Here is a 22747-nt window from a genome sequence, read left to right on the forward strand (position 1 = left end):
ATCATACAGACGTGTTCAAACAGTGTCGAGGAGCTTCACAAGAAGCTTCGGCCGCTGCAGACATGATTCAGCACAGGTTGAATGAGATAAATGCCCAAACTCCTTTACAATCAACATGAAAATTATTTTTAATGACGCCGTTAATTTATTACTGACTTTGTTTTTGTGCACAAACAGCAAATTTAATTTTCCTTGTTTGTTTCTTTCCAGTTTTCCTTCTGCTAATATTCACTCCTCAGAAAAAACAGAAAATATATCAGACAGGCAGGTAGGCAGAGAGACAGACAGGCAGACAAAGACAGACAGGTAGGCAGGCTTCATCAAATAAATGCATTTTTTTAGGTTTCATTGACGTTTGTCCAGCTTCCTGTGTCCACTGTCTCGGCGGACTGTGTCATGAAGTCGGTCCCTCTGTTTCTCACTGTACTGCGGATAAAACACCGCAGAGTTTATAAGGATCTCTGAGGTGGATCTAACGAAGCTGTCGGGTTGCCGCTGATCCTGATTACGTCATCAACACATCCGCCGCGCAGCCCGGGGATGCGTGACGTAACGAGGAAGTGTTCTCATACACCTGCCGTAGAGGAGACGGATGGTCGCGCAGGTAAACACGGTCTCTCTGACTCATGTTTTTGGAGTTTAATGTGTTTATGTTGAGCTCAGGTCGCTGCGTTGACAACTAAACACACAAGTAAACATCTGCTTTCCGGCATAACTGGAGATTTTTGGTGTTAGCTAGCCTCTTTAGCTGCCGGGGGGGCTAACTGAACGATGGCTAGCTAATGTTAGCAACTCCGTCAAGCTCGCCGCGGTTAGCCGCAACATGAGCGGAAATGGGATGATTTGTCTCCCGGCTTAACAAATGCGATTCGACAGAAAAGCTGAGGTTATATCACACGTCGTTTTAAACAGTTTTATCGTGAAGATTAAAGCGATTATTTAGCTCTGAAACGTGGTACTGTTTTATTGTGAAGTTGCTAACGGGAAGCGAGGTTTTTGTCTGACGACGTCGGTCGGTTAAAAATGATCCAAAAACAGTCAAACGAACAACCAGTTTCTCAGTTTACGTCGACAGGAGTGAAACGTTAGTTTAATGATCCTTCAGACGGAACAAACGACGAGGCTAGAGGCGTTTTGTGGGCGTGAAGCTTCAGGTGAGAAGATGAAACAGACCGGAAACTCCGTTAGAAGCTTATAACACTGAAAACTGTTCAGTTCTTTTTCCAGGATTTAAATCCCTGTAAAGTTTTTAACCGCAGCACTGATGTTAGTTTACAGCCAGTGGAAGTATTAGGTATTAGTTATTAGTAAGTAGGAAGGATTCAGATCCTCCAGGGTGGAGGATTTAGTGGCATCTAGTGGTCAGGTTGCGATATCTCAGCAACACCTGGAGGGAATTTCTTCACCTTTGACGCCAACGGTCACTTTTTAAAGGTCAAAGGTCACTGTGACCTCACAGATCATTTCTATAACTCAAGGATTTATTCATTAATTATGACAAAAGCTCACACAAATGTCTCGGGTGATGAAGTCATCACATTTTCTATGCAACAGGTCAAAGGTCAGCGTCACAGTGACATCATCATGTCCTGCAGAAACTCTGTCCGTCATTCAGCAGCAGATTGTGACCATGTGTCACATGTGCTCAGATAATCTCGGCGTCCACCTTGAACCTGAGCTGATTGTTTGGATCTTCTGAGCTGCAGGTTCAACATGTGGATTTGAAATCTAACTTCTTTTACATGTTATTGTAGTTGTTGGATAGTTTATGACCATAGATCATGTTTTATCAATTGGTCATATGTATCTGACCACATTTCCACGGCTGGGGATAAATAAAGTTTTATCTTATCTTATATAAAATCTGTTTTTATGCGTAAAAAAGAAAAGGAAAGACCGCAAAGATCGACAACATCATCTTAAAATGGCGCGACACAGTGCTCCAGCGTCAGCCTGTAGCAGCGTAGCACTGATTCAAACGTCATGCTGTTCAGCGTCGTTCACTCTCGCTGGGTGTTCGTCTGCACGTCCCTGTCCAGTGATGTCTCACACTCGACTCACAGTGTCTCTGTCTGTCCCAGTAGAGTCCAGCAGCAGCAGCAGAGAGCGGCGTTGTGTGATGAGGTCGTAGTGTGCGCCGGGCAGAGCTTCAGGATGGACATCCTGGTGGCCAAACTGCTCGGCCTGCTGGGGTTGTTTGGCCTCATGCTGGCTGGCGTACTGGTCCCGGTGCGCCTCCTGCTGGTCGACTATGACAAGGCACACAGATACAGGAGGGCTCTGTCTCTCTGTAACTCGTTTGGAGGAGGCGTTTTCCTGGCAACATGTTTCAATGCTCTGCTGCCTGCAGTCAGAGACAAGGTAGCACACACACACACATATACACACACCACACACCACACACCACACACACACACTGAGGAGAGAACAGATTAAAACGCGTCTGATCAGATAAAATCTTTCAACACATTTGACTTTGATCAAACATTATAATGAAACAGGATAAATAAAGAAACAAACGGGTCGCAGCAGAAACATTCATCAGTTAGTCCAGTCTTTGTCGTCTGACCTCACTGTGTCTGTAGCCGCGAGCTAACACGCAGCTAATAACAGCTGAAGGCTGCAGAGACTCAGGACAAACAGAAAGAGATCAGACAGATCTGGATTTGATAGTGAAGCTGGAATCAGAACTTCAGAATCAGAGACCTGCCGTGTAACCGCGGTGATCGGCTGTTCGGTCTGACTCTCCTCAGGTGGCCGACGTGTTCCAGCAGCTGAAGATCAGCAGCGACTATCCTCTGGCCGAGACCATGATGATGCTCGGCTTCTTCCTCACCGTCTTCGTGGAGCAGACCGTCCTCACCTTCAGGAAGGAGAAACCGTCCTTCATCGACCTGGAGACCTTCAACGCCGGCGGGTCAGAGGCCGGCAGCGACTCCGAGTACGACACGCCCTTCATCTCCTCCGCGCGGGGCTCGGCGGGCGGCGGCGGCCGGCACTCCCACGGACACCAGCACGCCCATTTCAGTCCCGCCGAGTTGGCGGGGGCGGGGCCTCTGCGACTGGCCAGCCTGGTCCTCGCCCTGTCGGCTCACTCCGTCTTCGAGGGTCTGGCGCTCGGCCTGCAGGAGGACGGCGGCAAGTTGGGTAGCCTCTTCCTGGGCGTGGCCGTGCACGAGACGCTGGCCGCCGTGGCGCTCGGGGTGAGTGTGGCCAAGGCGTCGCTCGGCATGAAGGATGCCACTAAGCTGGGCGTCACGGTCAGCCTGATGATCCCGCTGGGGATGGTGGTGGGGATGGGCATCGAGTCGGCTCAGACGCTGGCGGGCGCCGTGGTGTCGGTGGTGCTGCAGGGACTCGCTGCCGGCACCTTCCTCTTCGTCACCTTCTTTGAGATTCTGTCCCGAGAGCTGGACGACAAACAGGACCGGCTGCTCAAAGTGCTCTTCCTCATCCTCGGCTATGCGACGCTCGCCGCACTCGTCTTCATCAAGTGGTGACACACAGGAAGTGCACGGACACAGTCTCACCTGGCTGCAGCGATGCACAGGTGAGCTCCAGGACACCTGATGATGGAGTTCAATGAACTGAAGTAATCATTTAAGGCGGGGGCAGAGTGTTACTAAACAAACAAACAGAAGTTTATTCATTGAATTTAATATTAATCTGAATAATTTAACTCAGAGAACAGATGAGTCTGTCTGGTCCTCTTAGATTGAACTGAGATTCATTATTCTGCTCAGTGAAGGAAGAGGACTCACATTTCTGACTCATCATTGACACGAATGAGTTGTCTCTCATTTCCTCCAGACTTCCTGTTTACACGTTACTTTCCACCACTGCCAAAGTCGAATACAAAGAGTCTTTATTGAAGCTTTTCAGCTGGGTGTTAAGTTCTTGAATGAAATACCTCTTCTCATGATAAACCTGCTGTGATACATGAAGCTGTAACTCCCCAAAGAGAACCACTGGAGCCCTTTAAAAACAACCAGTAAATATCCATGTGCATCTTTATCAAGCTCCATTTTTTGACATTTTTGTTGTTGTATGTGTTCATATTGTGATCTTGAACAGTTTTGTATTTATAAAGGTTTGTGTCATTTCATCATTCTCATATTTATCTCGTGTTAATTGAAATTAAACAGATTGGTACTGAAGAAAAGTTTGATTATTTCTTGGATGTAAACGGCAGCAGACACAGAACGTTCTCTCTCTTTTAGCTCTGTTTTTGGTCTCCACCAGCTGCTGGGAGAGATTTCTGGCTGTGCAGCTGCTAAACGCTTCACTGTGATCACCAGCTGGTCTCTAACTGTCTGTCACACGCGTGAATATCATCAAATCACATTTTTCTTTGCCTCAGCTGTTATTAACATGCTGTTATAAATAATCCAGTTTGTTCCCATCCAGCTCACTTCGGTCTTTGAAAGCAACATTACGAGACTCTATGCTCTTATTTTGACATACAGGCAAAATGAGTCGAGGGTTGAAACCATGATCAGCATTCACATAATTGGCTGAGTGAGGGTCATGTGATTGCAGGTACTTGAGACACCTCCCAGCATGCACTGGGGCGTCAGATTGAGGGGAATGGGAAATGAATTTTCTGTTAACTGTTGGTTGAGTTTCTGTCTCTTTGCTCTCTGTGTTTTAGTTTTATAAAGTTCAGGTGAGTCTTCATTCTGAAAACTGATCACCTGCAGAGATGAAACTTCACTTCCTGGTTAAATTTGTTGCTTTGAGTTTAAAATACTTATAGTATTTTTTAATTAACAAGCACTTTTCAGGTTCATTTTTCCAACTCCTATTCTTTACTCGTATCTTTTTGAGGCAGTAATCTTTGTACCCTGATTACAGCGAGCGTGTTGTGGTGTGAGGATTGAAAGCATGTGGGAAGCATCTGGACTGCAGCTGTCTGCAGACAGTCCCTGCTTCACTTTCTGTTCCACAACCTGAAGATGCTCCGTGATGAAGACACTTCACTCATCACTTTCTGGAACCACAGGACGGACTCATCTGCTCGTTCTGTCGTTTCTTCCACACAACCAGCTTCTTTTATTTCAGATGGAAATTTATTTGCCAAAATTAGCCTCCAGCTGTTTAGCAGAGTGAGATTAAGAATACAAAAAACATAACCAACAAATAAATGATGTAATATTAAAGGTTGAGATAAAACTGTTGATTCCTGGAGGACTTTCACAAACTAACCAGCAGTAAATAAAATAATCAAAATGAGCTCCATCATTAGCTTTTCCAGGCCTGCTCAGGCGCCCTGAACACCACTGACTTCACCTCCGGACTGTCATAAAGCTGCCTGCTGTCTTTATCTGATGCGACCACCAGGAGTCACTAAATCACCAAACTAAGAGTTTAAAGCTTGAGGTGGAACTGACCTCCGCTCAGCTGCTGTCGGTCAGCTGGACAGTTTGTGAATCGACATGCAGATAAACCAGCTCAGGTGTGTCCGCCTGCAGTTCTGGTCTGTGTGGGTTTGTGATGGACTGCGGTCGACCTGCAGGTGAATCACGACGTCACGGCTGCTTCCTGAGAGCAGAACCGCACTGATTGGATTAGTACTGGGTTTATTGTTTCCTGACACACTTTAAAGACAGATCTGAACATCAGGATCTGGACTTCTGAGTTAAACCCAGCCTTTAGGTTGGCTGTAATGTGATCAACACTACCTCCATCACAGATTACAGACATGGAATTCAGTTGATCAAGATTTAACTTTACTGTCCAGGAGAACATTTCTCTGATCACTTCTAAACCTGAAGATCAATTCTTTCCAATCAGATCTATTGGCACTGACTGTCTGTAGTCTGACTGTAGTCTGACTGTCTGTGGTCTGACTGTCTGTAGTCTGACTGTCTGTAGTCTGACAATCTGTGGTCTGACTGTCTGTAGTCTGTCTGTAGTCTGACTGTCTGTAGTCTGACTGTCTGTAGTCTGTCTGTCTGTAGTCTGACTGTCTGTAGTCTGACAATCTGTGGTCTGACTGTCTGTAGTCTGACAATCTGTGGTCTGACTGTCTGTCTATAGTCTGACAATCTGTGGTCTGACTGTCTGTCTGTAGTCTGACTGTCTGTCTGTGGTCTGGCAGTCTGTGGTCTGACTGTCTGTCTATAGTCTGACAATCTGTGGTCTGACAATCTGTAACCCTTCACATGCCGACTGGTTGTCTGTGGTCGTCTCTTCACATTAACTAACCTGGTAAATAATAATATTACAGACATCATTTTCGGTCAGTGGCGGCAGTGATGTATCTGTGCCTGGAGCAGCATCTAGTGGACATTAGAGGATCTGCAGCCGAACACATGAATGAGCTGGATCACTCCTCAGCCACATCAGCACAGTGTGGTTCAGCGTCTGTGGGCTCAGATCAGAGTCAGTCTGTGATCGATCAGGTCTGTGATTGATCATCAGCTTCTGTAAAAGGTGGAATGTGTAGAAAGTGTGTGAACGAAAGCGTTTCCTTTTCCTCTCGGTGTTTCTGAGGTGACAGACGAGCGCCTGAGTGTTGTTATGTTCTCATTTATGAACAGATTTGGTTCAGAAATTCAAATTGTATTTGTTTGTAGACTCAAAGTTCAGCCTGACTGTCTGTCTGTAGTCTGTCTGTCTGTAGTCTGTCTGTCTGTAGTCTGACTGTCTGTAGTCTGACTGTCTGTCTGTAGTCTGACTGTCTGTCTGTAGTCTGACTGTCTGTAGTCTGACTGTCTGTCTGTAGTCTGTCTGTCTGTAGTCTGACTGTCTGTAGTCTGACTGTCTGTCTGTAGTCTGACTGTCTGTAGTCTGACTGTCTGTAGTCTGACTGTCTGTCTGTAGTCTGTCTGTCTGTAGTCTGTCTGTCTGTAGTCTGACTGTCTGTAGTCTGACTGTCTGTCTGTAGTCTGTCTGTCTGTAGTCTGACTGTCTGTCTGTAGTCTGTCTGTCTGTAGTCTGTCTGTCTGTAGTCTGACTGTCTGTAGTCTGTCTGTCTGTAGTCTGTCTGTCTGTAGTCTGTCTGTCTGTAGTCTGACTGTCTGTAGTCTGACTGTCTTTAAACGCAGGATTGTGGAAAATCTACAAATATGACAAAGATGTGAAATGAAACATTTTTTGCTTTCAGCCGTAAAAACAGAAACAACAAACTTCACTTTTTAGATCATTTGTGCCGTTTCTAGTCGGGAAAGTAACTAAGTACATTTACTTATTTACTTCACTTGAATATTTCCATTTTGAAATAGTAAACATGAAGTTATTAAATGAGCTCCACCCCCACGAGCTGCAACATTACAGAGATGAACACATTAATGGATTCCTGGTTATGATTCACTCATAAATATTATTCCTAAATGAGATTTTCTGCCTTTTGGTTTTACTTTTCATACTAGAAGTAAACTTTCCAGTTTTTTTTTCATGTTAATACTTTTGTACTTTTACTTAAGTAAAATTTGTAGGCACTTTTACTTGTAACAGTATTTTGACCCTGTCAGTCAGTGAAAAGGAAGGAAAAGGACACAACAAGAGGATCGGGTCCAGGATCCAGGTCCAACCACACGACCAGATGCCACAACAAAGGCGTGCGAGGTGTTATTCCTCCTCTTTAAGCCTCTTAGCGGCTGTAAGTCTGCCTGCCCGCCTGCAGCCGTCCTGCAGGGCTGCAGGCGGACCGTGATGATTTAATCCCTCTGTGGAAAAGGTTAGTTCGTCTTTGGCTCTCAGGTTTGTCACCCTGCCAAGCGCACCGAGAGGAGGACAAACTGAAAACTTGGACGGCATGGAGGAGCTTCTGTTACCGAGCGGCGAGGAGGAGGCCCGCTCCGACCACAGCTCGTATGTCCCGGGAGACACGGGGAGCACGATGGGGGACCGAGTGAAGGCTTTCCTCCAGGTGACGGTGAAGGAGGACCTGAGGAGGACCGTGAAGGATTTCTGTAAGAGGAACGGGCTGCTGACGCTGTCGGTCGTCGCGGTGCTCACCGGCTGCACGCTGGGCTTCATGCTGAGAGGAACTCAGCTGTCCACTCAGGTACGACTCACCTGTCCGCTCAGGTATGACTGACCTACACACTCAGGTGTGACTCGCCGGTTGGGACAGAAGAGTTCGGCTGCTGTGCTGATCCTGTACTTTAAATCTCAGTCCAGACTCACTTGCTGGGACTCTGCTTCCTTCTTGAAGTCCAGACGGGCCTCACCTGTCTGGACTTCATATTCTCACCTGTTGGGACTTAGACTTTTACATTAGTTGTCGTTTAAATGGTTATATTTGTAAAAACAAGAGATTATACCTGCACGCAGCCCACAGTGAACGTTGGTGGAGCTCTGTGGAGCTTTTCAGCCTCTTTTAGCTGATGGTTTTGGTTTTGCTCCACATTTCCTGCCTGGTTCAGTCTCAGTTGTTTGATCAGCCTCAGTTCACCACCTGCAGCAGCAAACCGCCGACGGACGCCGTCAGAGACCAGCTGGTGAACATCTGGAGCATTTAGCAGCTGAACCGCCAGACGGGAACCAAACCGGAGCTGAGAGGACAGTCAATGTGGACGGACTGTGATAAGCTGATGCTCAGGCGTCTTTCTGCCCCTGAAAGTTCAGTTTATCTGTTAAAACTGTTTTGTTCAAGTTAACAAACAGTTAATTTTAACCATTTAAACTGTTAATTTCAGATTAGCTACCAACTCAGCTCAGTATCTGAAACATTTTGAGCTACTTTCAGGATGCTAATGTGGCTCTGCACGCGCTGGATGTGGAAACATCTTTGCTAACATGTTAGCTACGAGAACTTCATGAGCCGCTGCGTTAGCTCGGTTCATGTTAGCAGACGAGTTCAGGTTAGCTAACAGTTCAGAGATGATCGTTTAGCTGGATGTGGAAAAAGGCAGCGGTTAACTACAACTTCTTTATAAGATGATAATATGTCAGATACTACAGTTACAGCTTGTTCTGCTGCCCCCTGGAGGCCAAAAATAAGCTGCTGCAGGTTTGAATTTCCTGTCAAGCTCCCATGTTGGTATTTTCCTTCAGATGAAACTGCAGCCAGTCCTGATTCATTCATGAATCCCTTCATTCAATCAGGGTCCATCAGACGACTGACAGACTGAACCTGAAAGGAGTCAAATGATAAAACTGAATTTAAACTTAAGTTAATGAAGCTGCAGCTAAATACATCAGTGATGTACAAGTACAAGTACCACACTGTTCGAAACTGCTCTATTTTTATCAGGCAGATAAAAGTGGAGCAGTTTCTCTGTGGGCCGTCTTTCCAGGAAGGTTTGATCCGTCTCAGCAGAGCGCGATCGGCGCCGGCTGAAGATAGAGCGACTCAAACAGCTCGTCAGAGGTCGCTCCGACGACGCTCGATATTTCACATCAGAAATTTGTCTTCGGCGTCGTGGAGGAGCTGCTCGGCATTAAAAGGTCCTCCAGTGTTAAAGGTTTAAGCGGCCGTCACGTGTCGTGGTCATGGCGAGGCCGGCGCTCTCAGACCAATCAGCTGCTGACTTTAATGACATTTTCTTCTGTTTTGAAGCTGCAGACCTGAAAGTTCTTCAGACTCATTTTAAAATAACCTTCAGCCGAATGTGTGATCAGCAGACTTGAAGCTGTATTAATTGATCTGTAGCAGATCAGGCTGAAACACATATAGCAGACAGCAGCTGGTGATGATGATGAAGATCATTCATTGTTTCTATAATAAAAACTGAGAAGAGCAGCTTTAGACGTCTGGATATCAGCAGATTACAGTTCCTTCCTTAATCTGCCCTGTGTGCTCCTTCATAACAGGTCCCACCAACAACACCAGCCTTCATTCAGTTCTCAGTTACTCAGTCATTTTTTATTTTTAAATTCTGTTCCTCTTTTTGTTTTGTTGTATTTCCTGTTGAGTCCTGCTCCAAGTGATCAGTGGTTATTATCACCTGTTACTGTGCTGAGATCTAATTATTACCTCATCATCATGTGACCGCCATGAGCCGTCCGAAGGACCCGAGTGATCCAATCCTTTCACTAAAAGTTAAACCAGCCTCCGCTTTTATTTTGAAATGCTGGGGTGAGATGTATTTTGTAAATCGTTCCTCTCGTTTTTCGCCGCAGGCAAAGATCTACTTCTCTTTTCCTGGAGAGCTGCTGATGAGGATGTTGAAGATGCTGATTCTTCCTCTCATCACGTCCAGGTAGGCTGATGTCCCGTCACACACCTGAAGCTGCCTCCTCAGTTTCCTGTGAGTCATTAAACTTCATGCAGGTGAACTGAGACGCTGCCGGAGCGCCGCTGAGCCTCGGCTGCTGGTTCAATCCCAGCTCCTCCGCCTGAGTCCTGACCCTCAGCAGGTCACATGATCCACCTCGCAGCTCAGTGCTATGATGATGTTGTCATATGTGCTGTACGTCATGTGACACGATGACGTAACATCACGTGTTAACAGATCACATTAAAACCACAAGTGGAGCCAATTAATCAATAACTGTTCATATCTAAAGAAAACAAAACCCAAGTGGATACACAGGCCAAGTAAAACTGCAGTGGTGGAATGTAACTAAGTAAATTTACTGTAACTACTGGAGTACTGCACTGAAGTATATATTCAAGGTACTTAATATAGAAAAGTACTTATTATTTATATTGTTCTTTTACTTACACACAAACATGAAGAGTTGATCAAATCTGATGTTTTGTCATAAACTAAACTACCAAACAGTTTTTAGAAGAAGAGCTGAAATGATTCATCGATTAATCGATGAATCAGTATTGATGAAGTTTCAGTGATTGTTGCTGTAAAATTATTTGATGTTTGAGCTTCAGATGTTTGATTTGCTGCTTTTCCTCTGAATGATCTGAATGTGTTTGTAATAATGTGGAGCTTTGGACTAAACAAACACTGTGAAGGCGTCACTTTGGCCTCATCGTCACCACATTTCTCACTATTTTCACAATGTTTCCAAACCGATCGATCGATCGATTAATGGAGGAAATAATCAGCTGATTGATCCAGAATGAAAAGAATCATTAGTTCAAATGAAGCTCAACCAGCTCCAACAGTAAAATCCTGCTTTGACATGAACGACTGAGTCACAGTAATCTGATGAGATCAGAGAGAACAGGAGAACAGGAGAACAGGAGAACAGCAGAACAGATAGAACAGGAGAACAGCAGAACAGGAGAACAGATAGAACAGGAGAACAGATAGAAGAGGAGAACAGGAGAACAGAACAGGAGAACAGGAGAACAGTGGAACAGCAGAACAGGAGAACAGTAGAACAGGAGAACAGAAGAACAGTGGAACAGGAGAACAGAGGAACAGGAGAACAGTAGAACACAAGAACAGTAGAACAGGAGAACAGGGGAACAGGAGAACAGGAGAGCAGGAGAACAGTAGAACAGGAGAACAGGAGAACAGAAGAACAGCGGAACAGGGGAACAGGAGAACAGGAGAACAGGGTAACAGTAGAACAGGAGAGCAGGAGAACAGGAGAACAGAAGAACAGTAGAACACGAGAACAGTAGAACAGGAGAACAGCAGAACAGGAGAACAGTAGAACAGGAGAACAGAAGAACAGTGGAACAGGAGAACAGAGGAACAGGAGAACAGGAGAACAGTAGAACACAAGAACAGTAGAACAGGAGAACAGGGGAACAGGAGAACAGGAGAGCAGGAGAACAGTAGAACAGGAGAACAGGAGAACAGAAGAACAGCGGAACAGGGGAACAGGAGAACAGGAGAACAGGGGAACAGTAGAACAGGAGAGCAGGAGAACAGGAGAACAGAAGAACAGTAGACCACGAGAACAGTAGAACAGGAGAACAGCAGAACAGGAGAACAGTAGAACAGGAGAACAGAAGAACAGTGGAACAGGAGAACAGAGGAACAGGGGAACAGGAGAACAGTAGAACACAAGAACAGTAGAACAGGAGAACAGGGGAACAGGAGAACAGGAGAGCAGGAGAACAGTAGAACAGGAGAACAGGAGAACAGGAGAACAGAAGAACAGCGGAACAGGGGAACAGGAGAACAGGAGAACAGGGGAACAGTAGAACAGGAGAGCAGGAGAACAGGAGAACAGAAGAACAGTAGAACACGAGAACAGTAGAACAGGAGAACAGCAGAACAGGAGAACAGTCACAGGGACGTTTAACTGCTCTCAGTACTTTTACTTTAATACTTCAAGTATATTTATACTTACATACTTTTACCTGAAGTAACATTTCAGTGCAGGACTTTTACTCGTAACAGTTATTACTGAAATAAAGTATCCGAATACTTCCTCCAGCTCTGTATATATGCTGGCAGACTCCCTCTGCTTCCAGTCTTTGTGCTAAGCTAGGCTAAAGGTGTCCTGCAGCTCATGTAGTGAACCCAGCTGACAGACTCGGTTGATGTTTCGATGTAACGGCGGCCTCTCGTCCCGTGTGCAGCTTGATGTCCGGTCTGTCATCGATGGAGTCGAAGGCGTGCTGTCGGATGGGCGTCCTGACCGTCACCTACTACCTGTGGACCACCTTCATCGCCGTGGTGGTCGGCATCGTGCTCGTCATCATCATCAAACCCGGCGTGGGGACGGAGGTGGAGAGTAACCGGCTGGGAGGGGGGCCCGTCATGACCTCGGCCGACGCCCTGCTCGACCTCATCAGGTGAGTTTGTGTCGGTGGTCGACGTGCGATCATCAGTCGGTCGGCACGAAAACCGTCAGAGCAAAACCGAAACCAGACCAGAACCGCAAAGTGCCGCGCTGCGAGCGGACGGTTCTGTCGTCTGCAGCTCACAGTTCGTCAGCAGACGCTTCAGAAGGGACGATGATGGTTCTCAGTCACATGATGTCAGAGAAGTGTGTTTCCTGGTTCTTCTGGACGTTGACATGAACGGAGGACTAATTATACACACTTATTAATTATTAATGATCGTTTCTGGCTCGATGTCGGCGTCTGTCTGTGAAGCTGCTTTTCTAAATGAATCCATGATCATCATCTTTAATCTTCGTCACGGCTGACAGCAGGCCTGACGTGATGTTCACCTCACACCTTTTAGACAAAGAATATTTCCTGTTCGGGTCATGTTAGGGTTAGAACAGTTTGGGCCTGTCTGTGAACCGTCTTTCCGGGAAGCTTTGATCCGACGGACGTTCAGCTTTGTTTCCACGTATGAGACACAGATGATGGAAATAATGGTCAGTTTATAGCAGCGAAACACTCCAACACATACTCTCACACACGCATCAATCCAATTAGCGGCGGGGCTGATCAGTATATTTTTAGTAATCCTGCGGGGATGAGTGACAGATTAACCGAGCCAGCGGCGCTGCGGCGCATTGATCTCTGCTGCGGCACGTTGGCGGACCGCGCCCTTCGTCGGCCTCACGAGCGGGTCGAACGCATCATCATCCTGTTGACCTCTGACCCCCAGTGAAGGTCAGGTGATCTTAACGAGAGTTTTCCCTCCTGATTCAGACGTGTTTACCTTCCTGCTGTCAGCGGCTCATTTACCTCCATCTGATTTTCAATCGAACGCTGACCTCAGACCAGCTCTGTGCGACTGCTGCGCCGTCTCAGGGTCACGTGGACTCCTCCAGTCAGTCCACATCAGCCGAATGTCATCAGCATATCAATTAAAACAATATTTCTGTTGAGCTGAGCATCATGTCTTTGGCCCTGGGAGCTCAACGTACATCGATCATCTTCAGCAGCGTGACGTCATTTTCAGCATTCAGGAAATGAGGCCGCAGTGTTTTTTGTTGTGTTCTCAGCTGTTTTTTTATGCTTTAGTGTTTTTTCCTCTCTGGGCCACCGTACTTTCACCATTACCACAACCAGCAGCATGTGTGACACGTTTGTCTGGTTCAGAGCGGGAAAAAGCAGCGTTAGGATTGGTTGTGGGATATTTCACAGTTTGCTCTTGTGGATCAATCTAATCGCTGGTGTTTGAAGCTGTTTCCAGGGTTTTTACGGTTTCATGATGATTCAGGTGATTTTGATTGAAAAATGTTTGAAGCTCTTTCTCGTGGCCCCCGCTGGCCTGTGAACAAACCGTCGTGTGTTTGGTCAGAACCAGCTGTTTCTGTGCTGTGATTGGCTGCTGTCACTGATGGACAGTACATCACCAGCTGTGTCTCTCGTTAGCTCATCAAGCCGCCACATCAGTGATTTACAGAAAACTGACATTTCTAATGTTTAGGAATCATCGTTTCTGATAGTACTCTGTCCTACTACAGTAATACATCTTTTACTTTGAGTGCAGCTAAAAGTACCAGTAGATCTACAAAGTCCTGCATTCAAAATGACACTTTAGTAAAAGTACAGCAGTATCGTCAGCTTCATGCAGTAAAAGTACTGTCTGTGCAGTAAAATGTCTCCTGTGACTGATCTCTGGTCTGTGAGACATTATTAGATTGTTGAAGCATCAGTGTTAGAGCAGCATGTTACTGCTGGAGCTGCTGCAGGTGGAGCTGCTGCAGGCGGAGCTGCTGCAGGTGGAGCAGCATGTTACTGTTGGAGCTGCTGCAGGCGGAGCTGCTGCAGGTAGAGCTGCTGCAGGTGGAGCAGCATGTTACTGCTGGAGCTGCTGCAGGTGGAGCTGCTGCAGGCGGAGCAGCATGTTACTGCTGGAGCTGCTGCAGGTGGAGCTGCTGCAGGTGGAGCTGCTGCAGGCGGAGCAGCATGTTACTGTTGGAGCTGCTGCAGGTGGAGCTGCTGCAGGCGGAGCAGCATGTTACTGCTGGAGCTGCTGCAGGCGGAGCTGCTGCAGGTGGAGCTGCTGCAGGCGGAGCTGCTGCAGGCGGAGCTGCTGCAGGTGGAGCTGCTGCAGGCGGAGCAGCATGTTACTGTTGGAGCTGTTGCAGGTGGAGCTGCTTTCAGCTACGTCATTTACAGTCAGCTAGTTTAGTCCAGTGGTGTCCAAGTGGGGTCGGGCCCTTCCAAAGGGTCAGCAGATCAATCTGAGGGGTCGTCACCTGTTTTCAGCTTCTTTAATCTAATCTTTGATTTTGAGTGAAATATTGATCAGTTGATCAGTTATTGAAATGAGACAGAGGCCACAGGCCAAAAACTGCTTCAATAAGTAACACTGCAGTATCGTAAAGGCTGAATGTGCACAGTAACTGAAGCCATCTGATAAATGTAGTGGAGTAGAAGAAAATGGAAACACACAAGTAGTACAAGTACCTGAAAATGGTACTGAAGTGCAGTACTTGAGTAAATGTACTCGGTTACTTTCCACCACTGGACAGCTGAAGTGAGTGTAGTGTGTCACTCTATCTATAGTCATTTCACTGAGTGAGCTGTGTGACAGATCTGTGCAGTACATCGATACAGAGATCTCACAGAGGAATGAAACAGATCTTCCTGCTGCTGCGACGCCGACGCGTCAAACCTTCACTCGTATAATAACACGTTTTTATCACCAGTGTGAAGAGTGATGCTGGATCATGAACACTCTCACCGTGAAGCCGGTGGAGAACATGTGGAGGAACCAGCAGGACGAGGTCACGTGTTCAGTCGGATGAACACGTGACCTCCTCGGTCAGAAGGCCGTCGTAGTTTGATAGATGCTGCTGCTGCTGGATCGACCAGTTTGATCAGATTATTCTGTTTCTAAGTTAAACTGATCTTTAAGCTCAGCTGATCTGCTGCGTGTTGAGTTTCTCGTTGTCCCTCCGCAGGAACATGGTTCCCTCTAACCTGATCGAGGCCACGTTTCAGCAGGTGAGACCGCAGCCGGAACGCCTTCAGAACACATTCCAGGTCATCACTGTCTGAACGCTCCGCACTCTGCTTCCTGTTACTAACCCGCTCTGTTTCTTCAGTACAAAACGGACCTGATTCCCATCCTCAAAGTCCCGACCAGAACCGTCCAGCCCAACTTTGTCTACGTCTTCCCCGATGAGAGCGACCCGAAAGGCCGGACGGTGTACCTGGAGCTGACCCCGCCTCCGGAGATCCAGTACAAGACGAGTCCCGGTAGCAGCCAACAGATGAACGTCCTTGGCATCGTCATCTTCTCCGCCACCATGGGTGAGCAGGACTTTATTCAGTGAACTCTCAGACCAGGTTTAAAACCTTCTTCTTCTTCTTCTTCTGTCGTTTGTCATGAGACGGATCAGATGTCAAGTTTCTGTCTTCTGTAAACTGAACGTGTGTAATAACTGAGTGGACTGTACGCATCACTGCAGACAGATTCTCATTCCTCTACCCACAATGCTTTGCATTTTAGACTTACACTTCTCACCCTGAACAGGCCACAGTGCAGTTTGATTATCATTCTTTAGGCTTTCGTCTTGCTGTGAAATGTTCTCATGAGCAGAGTATATACTGTACTAACAATACTAATGATATAAATATATATGCTGTAATATAAACTGTGTGGTTGAAGGTCTGTTGCTGGGCAGGATGGGAGAGCGAGGAGCTCCGCTGGTCAACGTCTGTCAGTGCATCAACGAGTGCGTCATGAAAATCATCAACGCTGCCGTCTGGTGAGAAAAAACTCTCAATGCATAAATGCAGTACACGCAGTACACAGTACACACAGTGCACAGCATACAGTGCACACAGTACACAGAACACACAGTACACAGCACACAGTACACACAGTACACAGTACACACAGTACACAGCACACAGTGCACACAGTACACACGGAACACAGCATACAGTGCACACAGTACACAGTACACAGTACACAGTACACAGTACACGCAGTACACAGCATACAGTACACACAGAACACACAGTACACAGCATACAGTACACACACTACACAGTACACACAGTACACAGCACACAGTACACAGAACACACAGTACACACAGTACATGCGTCCGCTGATTCAGACCAGAGCGACCTGACTCCAGGTTCTCCTCGGACTTGTCTGGCTCGGCTCAGAGGAGCTCTGGTCTGTTTCACTGTTCAGTTTGGTTGTCGCTGGTTCGGTCGTCCACTTTGAACCACTGGACCCTCATTAACGCCGCAGCACTGGCAGCGTCTTTCTCTGTGTGTGGGTAACAGTAAATCACAGCAGGGCGGGGGCGGTTTCCCTTTGACACACAAGAGGGTTGTGGGTCAGACCTGATTACCTGTCAGGTGGTCAGGTGATGAAAACGTGCAGGTTGTGATGTCATCGCATCCTCCTGCTGCACCACATGAGCAGATTAAATGCAGTCCGCACAAAGCCTGATGACCTGAACACTGAACAGATCCACTTTTGTCCCTGCTAAAACTGCAGTAACTCATCAGGGTTTAGTCCTTCAGGGTTTGACCACCAGACTCTGACATTCTGAGATATCAACATGTTCACATAAAATATTTTACAGTGCTCACAAGCTTTGTTCACAGACGTTTAGTTTGGCAACGTTTGGTCTTCTGCACCTGAAGCTCCACCTGTTGAAGGCTGCTGTGAGTTACTACTGATTTACTGAATTAGTTTTCATTATTAAAACTTGAAATGTCTCCGGTAAAGACTTTAGTGATATGTAAATCTGTTGCTAGGAGACATCTGTAGCACTGTCCAATCAAGACCAATCAACTGTGCAAACAGGAAGTCACGATAGCATCACAAGCTAGCACAACTTCCTAACAATTCAAGTTTTAGCGTGATCTCTTTGTGAATTAAATTTTATACTTTTCTTCTTATTATTGTTATAATCTTTTCGCGAAGCACTGTATAACATCAAGAAAAGTGCCATTTAAATAAAGTTTATAGTTATTATTATATTACCTATTTTACTTTTGACTAAATGGGTCAGATATTAGCAAGCTAGCTTTAGCATTGTCCGTTGGTTCAGTTAGCTGCACAACAGTTACACCTGGCAGTCAGTGGCTGTATTTAGGAGAAACTAATCTCTATGTAAGAACAAGTTTGCAACCTGTTTTAGTTTAGTGATGATAAAACTGACGTGAGCACGAGGCTAAAGCTCGCTAACAGTTTCTGCAACCAGCAATCCTGACTATCAGGACAGATTAGGCCACTCGTTTTATTCAATCACTCCTGAGCTGAGTGATTCAGATCTTTACATTTTAAAGACATGCAGTCTTCCTTCAGGACAAACTTTACATGTTTGGCTGCTGGTAAAACTCAGAGGACAGACAAATCATCTCGATATTTGTTCTGTCCTCTCAGGTACTTTCCGTTCGGTATCATCTTCCTGGTGGCGGGAAAGATCCTGGACATGCAGGACCCCAGCACGCTGGGGAAGAAGCTGGGCTGGTACGGCATCACTGTGCTCGCCGGCCTCTTCGTCCATGGACTCATCCTCCTCCCTCTCTTCTACTTCATCCTCACCAAGAAGAATCCCTTCTCCTATATCCGCGGTCTACTGCAGGCCATGGTGATCGCTCTGGCTACCTCCTCAAGGTCAGAGTCCAGGACAGTCCTGGTTTAACATGCAGGTCTCTGGATGTGTATATGATTTTATTCGAGTTTTGTGTGAATGCTGTCTCTTTTCAGCTCTGCCACGCTGCCCATCACCATGAAGTGTTTGTTGGAAAACTGCCACGTTGATCGACAGATCGCCCGCTTTGTCCTCCCTGTGGGGGCCACCATCAACATGGACGGCACGGCGCTGTATGAGGCAGTGGCGGCCATCTTTATTGCTCAGGTTAATGACTATGAGCTGGACTTTGGCCAGTTGGTCACCATCAGGTAAACCGACACAGACATGCCCAAACTGTCTCAAATTCAGTTTCAGAAACTAGAGATTATGAAATGCAGGAAGAATAGGAACACGAGGACAGGTACACGAGGACAGGTACTGACAAAATGTTAAAGATGGTTCATAAAAGGAAAGAAACTTGTTCAAAATGGTGACGACACAATATGTGAATGTTCATAATCACATAGCTACTGTTACAGGTGTCCCACAGGAGCTTATACTTGAACCACCTTCAGTTAATCTAAAAGTCTTTTTCCTGTAAATTATGTGTTAGAAATGACTGCAGGTAAAATGAAGCTATACGCTGATGATACAGTGATGTATGCACGTGATTGTAGAAAACTGCACGCTTCTTCCAAACATCCGTAAGCAATAAGAAACATTACAGCGTGGCTAAATCAGTTTTGCTTTCGATTAAAAATGGGAAGATTTCAAAAATGTGGAAGATTGATAAAATGTCCTGATAAAATATTTCCCCTCCTCCACTTCAAATATTTATTATACAGAAAACCAAGCAGCTAGTTTACCTGATTATCATGAGATGATATCTTTCCCGTTTGTAGAGGCATCATCATACAGCATTTACCTTTGGTATCAGACCCCCCAGACCCTAGATGCCAAGTCCACATGTTTAAACATGTAAAAGTCACGTTAGCATTTTAATCTCTTCTGCCGCTGCACAAACTGTAAACCACACACTCTGTTGTCACAAGACAAAAACTTTCAGAATATTCTCACCCTGGAAGAAGTTTTCCTAAAGCTCTGTTTCCAGTGACCAAAATTTTATGTGGACGAAAGGCCAAAACATGAAGAAAAAGCGCCTTTTTAAAATATATCTCTGTTTGTGGACTAGGCATCAGTTAGTTTTACTCAGGTTTATTTCACCCGGATCAAGGGTCAGAGAAGGTCTGAACAAGGAGGATGCTCTGGATCATCGCCTTTTTGTTAATTTTTACAGAGTGGATGTGCCAATGGAAGCACCGTCTGCCCCCCCACACACACATGTCCACCTCCCATCCTTGGGTCTGGGGGTGTGCGTTCAGCAGCACAGACGCGACTAAACGATCATAGAAACTTTCCAGGAATCTTACAGGGATACTACAGGCAGCAGTGAGTCTCTGTGATCCTCTAAATCCCGCTTTTTCTTCTTCTGTGTGTTTGTTTGTCTGTCAGCATCACGGCTACAGCTGCCAGCATCGGTGCAGCAGGGATTCCTCAGGCCGGTCTAGTTACCATGGTGATCGTACTGACATCGGTGGGCTTGCCTCCAGATGACATCACACTCATCGTGGCCATCGACTGGATCCTGTAAGCAACAGTACTCATTATGCAGAAATGTCTCTTTGTGAGTGAATGCGCAACATAATTTATATCCTGGTTTGTAGTTAAATTGATAACAACTGATCATATTTTATTTGGTCATCACATGTTTCATATCTTGAGTCTGAATCTGCAAAGTATCAAGTCACTACAGCTGTGTTGTAGCATAAATGGAAATGTGTTGATTGTGTTAAATGCAAGATCCACTGCTGCCAAATACCTCAGCAAAAAAAGAAAAAACACTGAATGAGTATGAAGGGCTTCCAGTCCTGCTCAGAGACGCTTGTCCGGAGTGGTTTTTGGTTTCAGCGTCTCCTCGTCCACTCTGTCTCTGCAGCGACAGGTTTCGGACTATGATCAATGTTCTGGGCGACGCTCTGGCGGCGGGAATCATCGCCCACCTCTGTCGGAAAGACTTCCCCCTCGGAGGAACAGGAAAGGTACCGACAGCGTCCGTCATTCTGACTCTTACCTTTGACTTGTGACATTTTAAAACTGTTTTGTCTTTTAATTTTAATGTTAATGTATTTCTTTTACTATGGCTAACAACCTTGTACTTCTGATTTAGAGTGAAATTCCTCCTTAGACTTCTTAGAATTATTATTTTTGTCATTGCAAACTAAGCAGCGAGTTACTGTAAAAACTAAAAAAGAGAAGTTTTTTGTTCTTGCTTTCTGTTTTAGGGAAAAATTTGTATCCCTATTGGACACATCAGTCTTTCCACTTCATTTGTGAATGTCGGGTTAGATCAGATTAGAGCAGAGTTTGCTCAGATTATACAAACAGCCACAACTGATTAGAGCTCTGACGCTCACCAACCCCCTCTGCAGCTCTCTGTGGTTCCTGTTGCCGGGCAGAAAAGTAACCAGCTGAGATACACCTGCTTTTTTAACAGAATGAAATTCTGTAGTTACTGAACTAAATGAGTTACATTCACTCACCGACACAGTCAGCAGCTGGATCTGCAGCGCTGGTTGTGACACAGCTCATGGAGATCATAAAGGACGTTTAAGTCGCAAAGCGTCTGAGTGCTGCAATGCTAATTATTGCTAGCTTGCTTACTGAGTCCTTTGCTATTGTTACAAGAGTGGCACTATAGCACAGTGGTGATGATAACACCTCCTGAACCAGCTTTTCTGAAGAAAGTGATGTCATTTAATGGATTGAAACATTGAAAATATTTGGGTAAATATGCTTTCTGCATGTGCTAACTGCGTTAGCCTAGCTTAGCATAAAGACTGGAGGCAGGGGGAAACAGCTAGTCTACCAGCACCCTTAAGCCTCACAAATAATAATAATTATATCTTGACCATTTCATGCAGATGCTAACGAATGTTTCCTCCTCAGCCAGTGCCGTCGTACGGTACGCAGACTCCTCACAACAACTCCCACAGCGTCGACGTGCCAATGACAGAGATCCACACTCACAAAGACTGCATGTTCGAGACGATGGGCGATACGGCGGGCGAGAGGCACGCACACACTGTCTACTACAACATCTGTCAGGTGTGATCAGACAGGACAGAGCAGACGGTCCGGCAGAGTCCGGTCAAACCTCACCGTGCCATCTGAACAGGAGCGTTAAGAAGAGAGCAGGAATCTTCTTCTTAACAGGATGAGCAGCAGCGACTGCTTTCTGTCTGATTTAGAAGACAGGAAATGTTCTTTATTTGGCCAAAAGTGGATTGGAGCTTCATTTGAAGCTTTGTTCTCCAGCAGCACAAGGACCATGATCCTTTTAATGGAAACTGACCAGCGTTAGTTTGTAAGATGGTCTGAACTAAAGAAGTGGAGAATGTCACTAAATGTCCGGCAGCATCTGTGGTTGCTGTTGGACAACAGGATGAACAGGAGACTGATGTGCACCAGAGGGTTACGGGTACACAAACCCTCCTGGAGCACCTCCAGCTTCATCATCTGGTCTGACTGCACCACCTAGAAGATATCTACTACGAACCGCTGGTTCAAAACGAGGAAGTTTTCAGCGACTTGATGATTAATTGAAATGTTACATGTGACTCTGAGTCATCAGCTCTTAATGAGCTGAAACTCAGATGCTTGAACTGATGCGACCGTTTGTTAAAAGGAGGCATCGAAACATATTCTGACAGATACAGTATGTATGAGCCACCCTGGTCCTTTGTTTGTTTTAGCCCTCTGTGGTTGGTTTAATGGTGCACATTGATAAAATACTTACGTAGTATCCGTGATCACTTCATGTAGTGACCAAAGAATCGTTGATAGACGCAGCCAAAATGTTTCCCTCACAGGGTGGCTGAGAGCAGCTGGTACTGGTTTCACACCAAATGCTCAAAAGCACATAAGTTGTGTGAAGAATTTCATGGAATTAAGTGCAGAACATAACTGTACAAAGCAGCTAACCAGGATGCTCCGGACTAAGAATGGAAAACCTCCAGGAATGTCCAACTGGAGGAGACTCAGGAAGACCCAGAACACACTGGAGGGATTGTATATCAGATCTGGACACATCTGGAGATCCTCCAGGATGACCTGAAAGACTTGACTGGAGAGAGATGTCTGGACTAATGTGACCCAGACTGGTCTGGATGGTTCTGTAAAAATATTTTACATTGTAAGGCATTGAAACAGGGGTTTGATATCAGTATAGAAACTCAACTGTACCCTGAACAAATGGTCCTATTGCTGTTACATGGGTGGAGAGGTGGATCAGTACCTGGATAATTTAGCAGAACGTTTTACCTGTGTCTCATCTTTACTTAGACTGAAAAACTAGAACAAATCTGCCAAATCTGGACTGTTTTTCAAAAGGCAACAGAGACGGCTGAAGACGCCA

General features: G+C 45.9%; 2 protein-coding genes across 3 annotated transcripts; both read left to right on the plus strand.

The window, feature by feature from the left end:
- The first annotated feature begins 582 nt into the window (after positions 1-582).
- On the plus strand, positions 583-4146 carry LOC121605750 (zinc transporter ZIP3-like). Of its 2 annotated transcripts, none has more exons than XM_041935806.1 (3): positions 583-604; positions 2085-2361; positions 2754-4146. In XM_041935806.1, the coding sequence occupies exons 2-3, from the start codon at positions 2155-2157 to the stop codon at positions 3498-3500; spliced, it is 954 nt and encodes a 317-aa protein (XP_041791740.1). In that variant the 5' UTR covers positions 583-604; positions 2085-2154; the 3' UTR covers positions 3501-4146. The 2 variants fall into 2 exon arrangements, with proteins under 2 accessions (XP_041791740.1, XP_041791741.1); XM_041935807.1 differs by having other exon boundaries at positions 590-604; positions 2082-2361.
- A 2111-nt stretch (positions 4147-6257) lies between these two features.
- Positions 6258-21444, plus strand: slc1a8a (solute carrier family 1 member 8a). The gene is made up of 12 exons (XM_041936189.1): positions 6258-6404; positions 7682-8011; positions 10072-10151; positions 12392-12607; positions 15628-15670; positions 15772-15979; positions 16338-16437; positions 18081-18314; positions 18408-18602; positions 19786-19920; positions 20270-20372; positions 21280-21444. The coding sequence occupies exons 1-12, from the start codon at positions 6258-6260 to the stop codon at positions 21442-21444; spliced, it is 1956 nt and encodes a 651-aa protein (XP_041792123.1).
- Positions 21445-22747: the final 1303 nt, after the last annotated feature.

This window comes from Chelmon rostratus, chromosome 4 (assembly GCF_017976325.1).
Source record: "Chelmon rostratus isolate fCheRos1 chromosome 4, fCheRos1.pri, whole genome shotgun sequence".
Classification (NCBI taxonomy): Eukaryota; Metazoa; Chordata; class Actinopteri; order Chaetodontiformes; family Chaetodontidae; genus Chelmon; species Chelmon rostratus.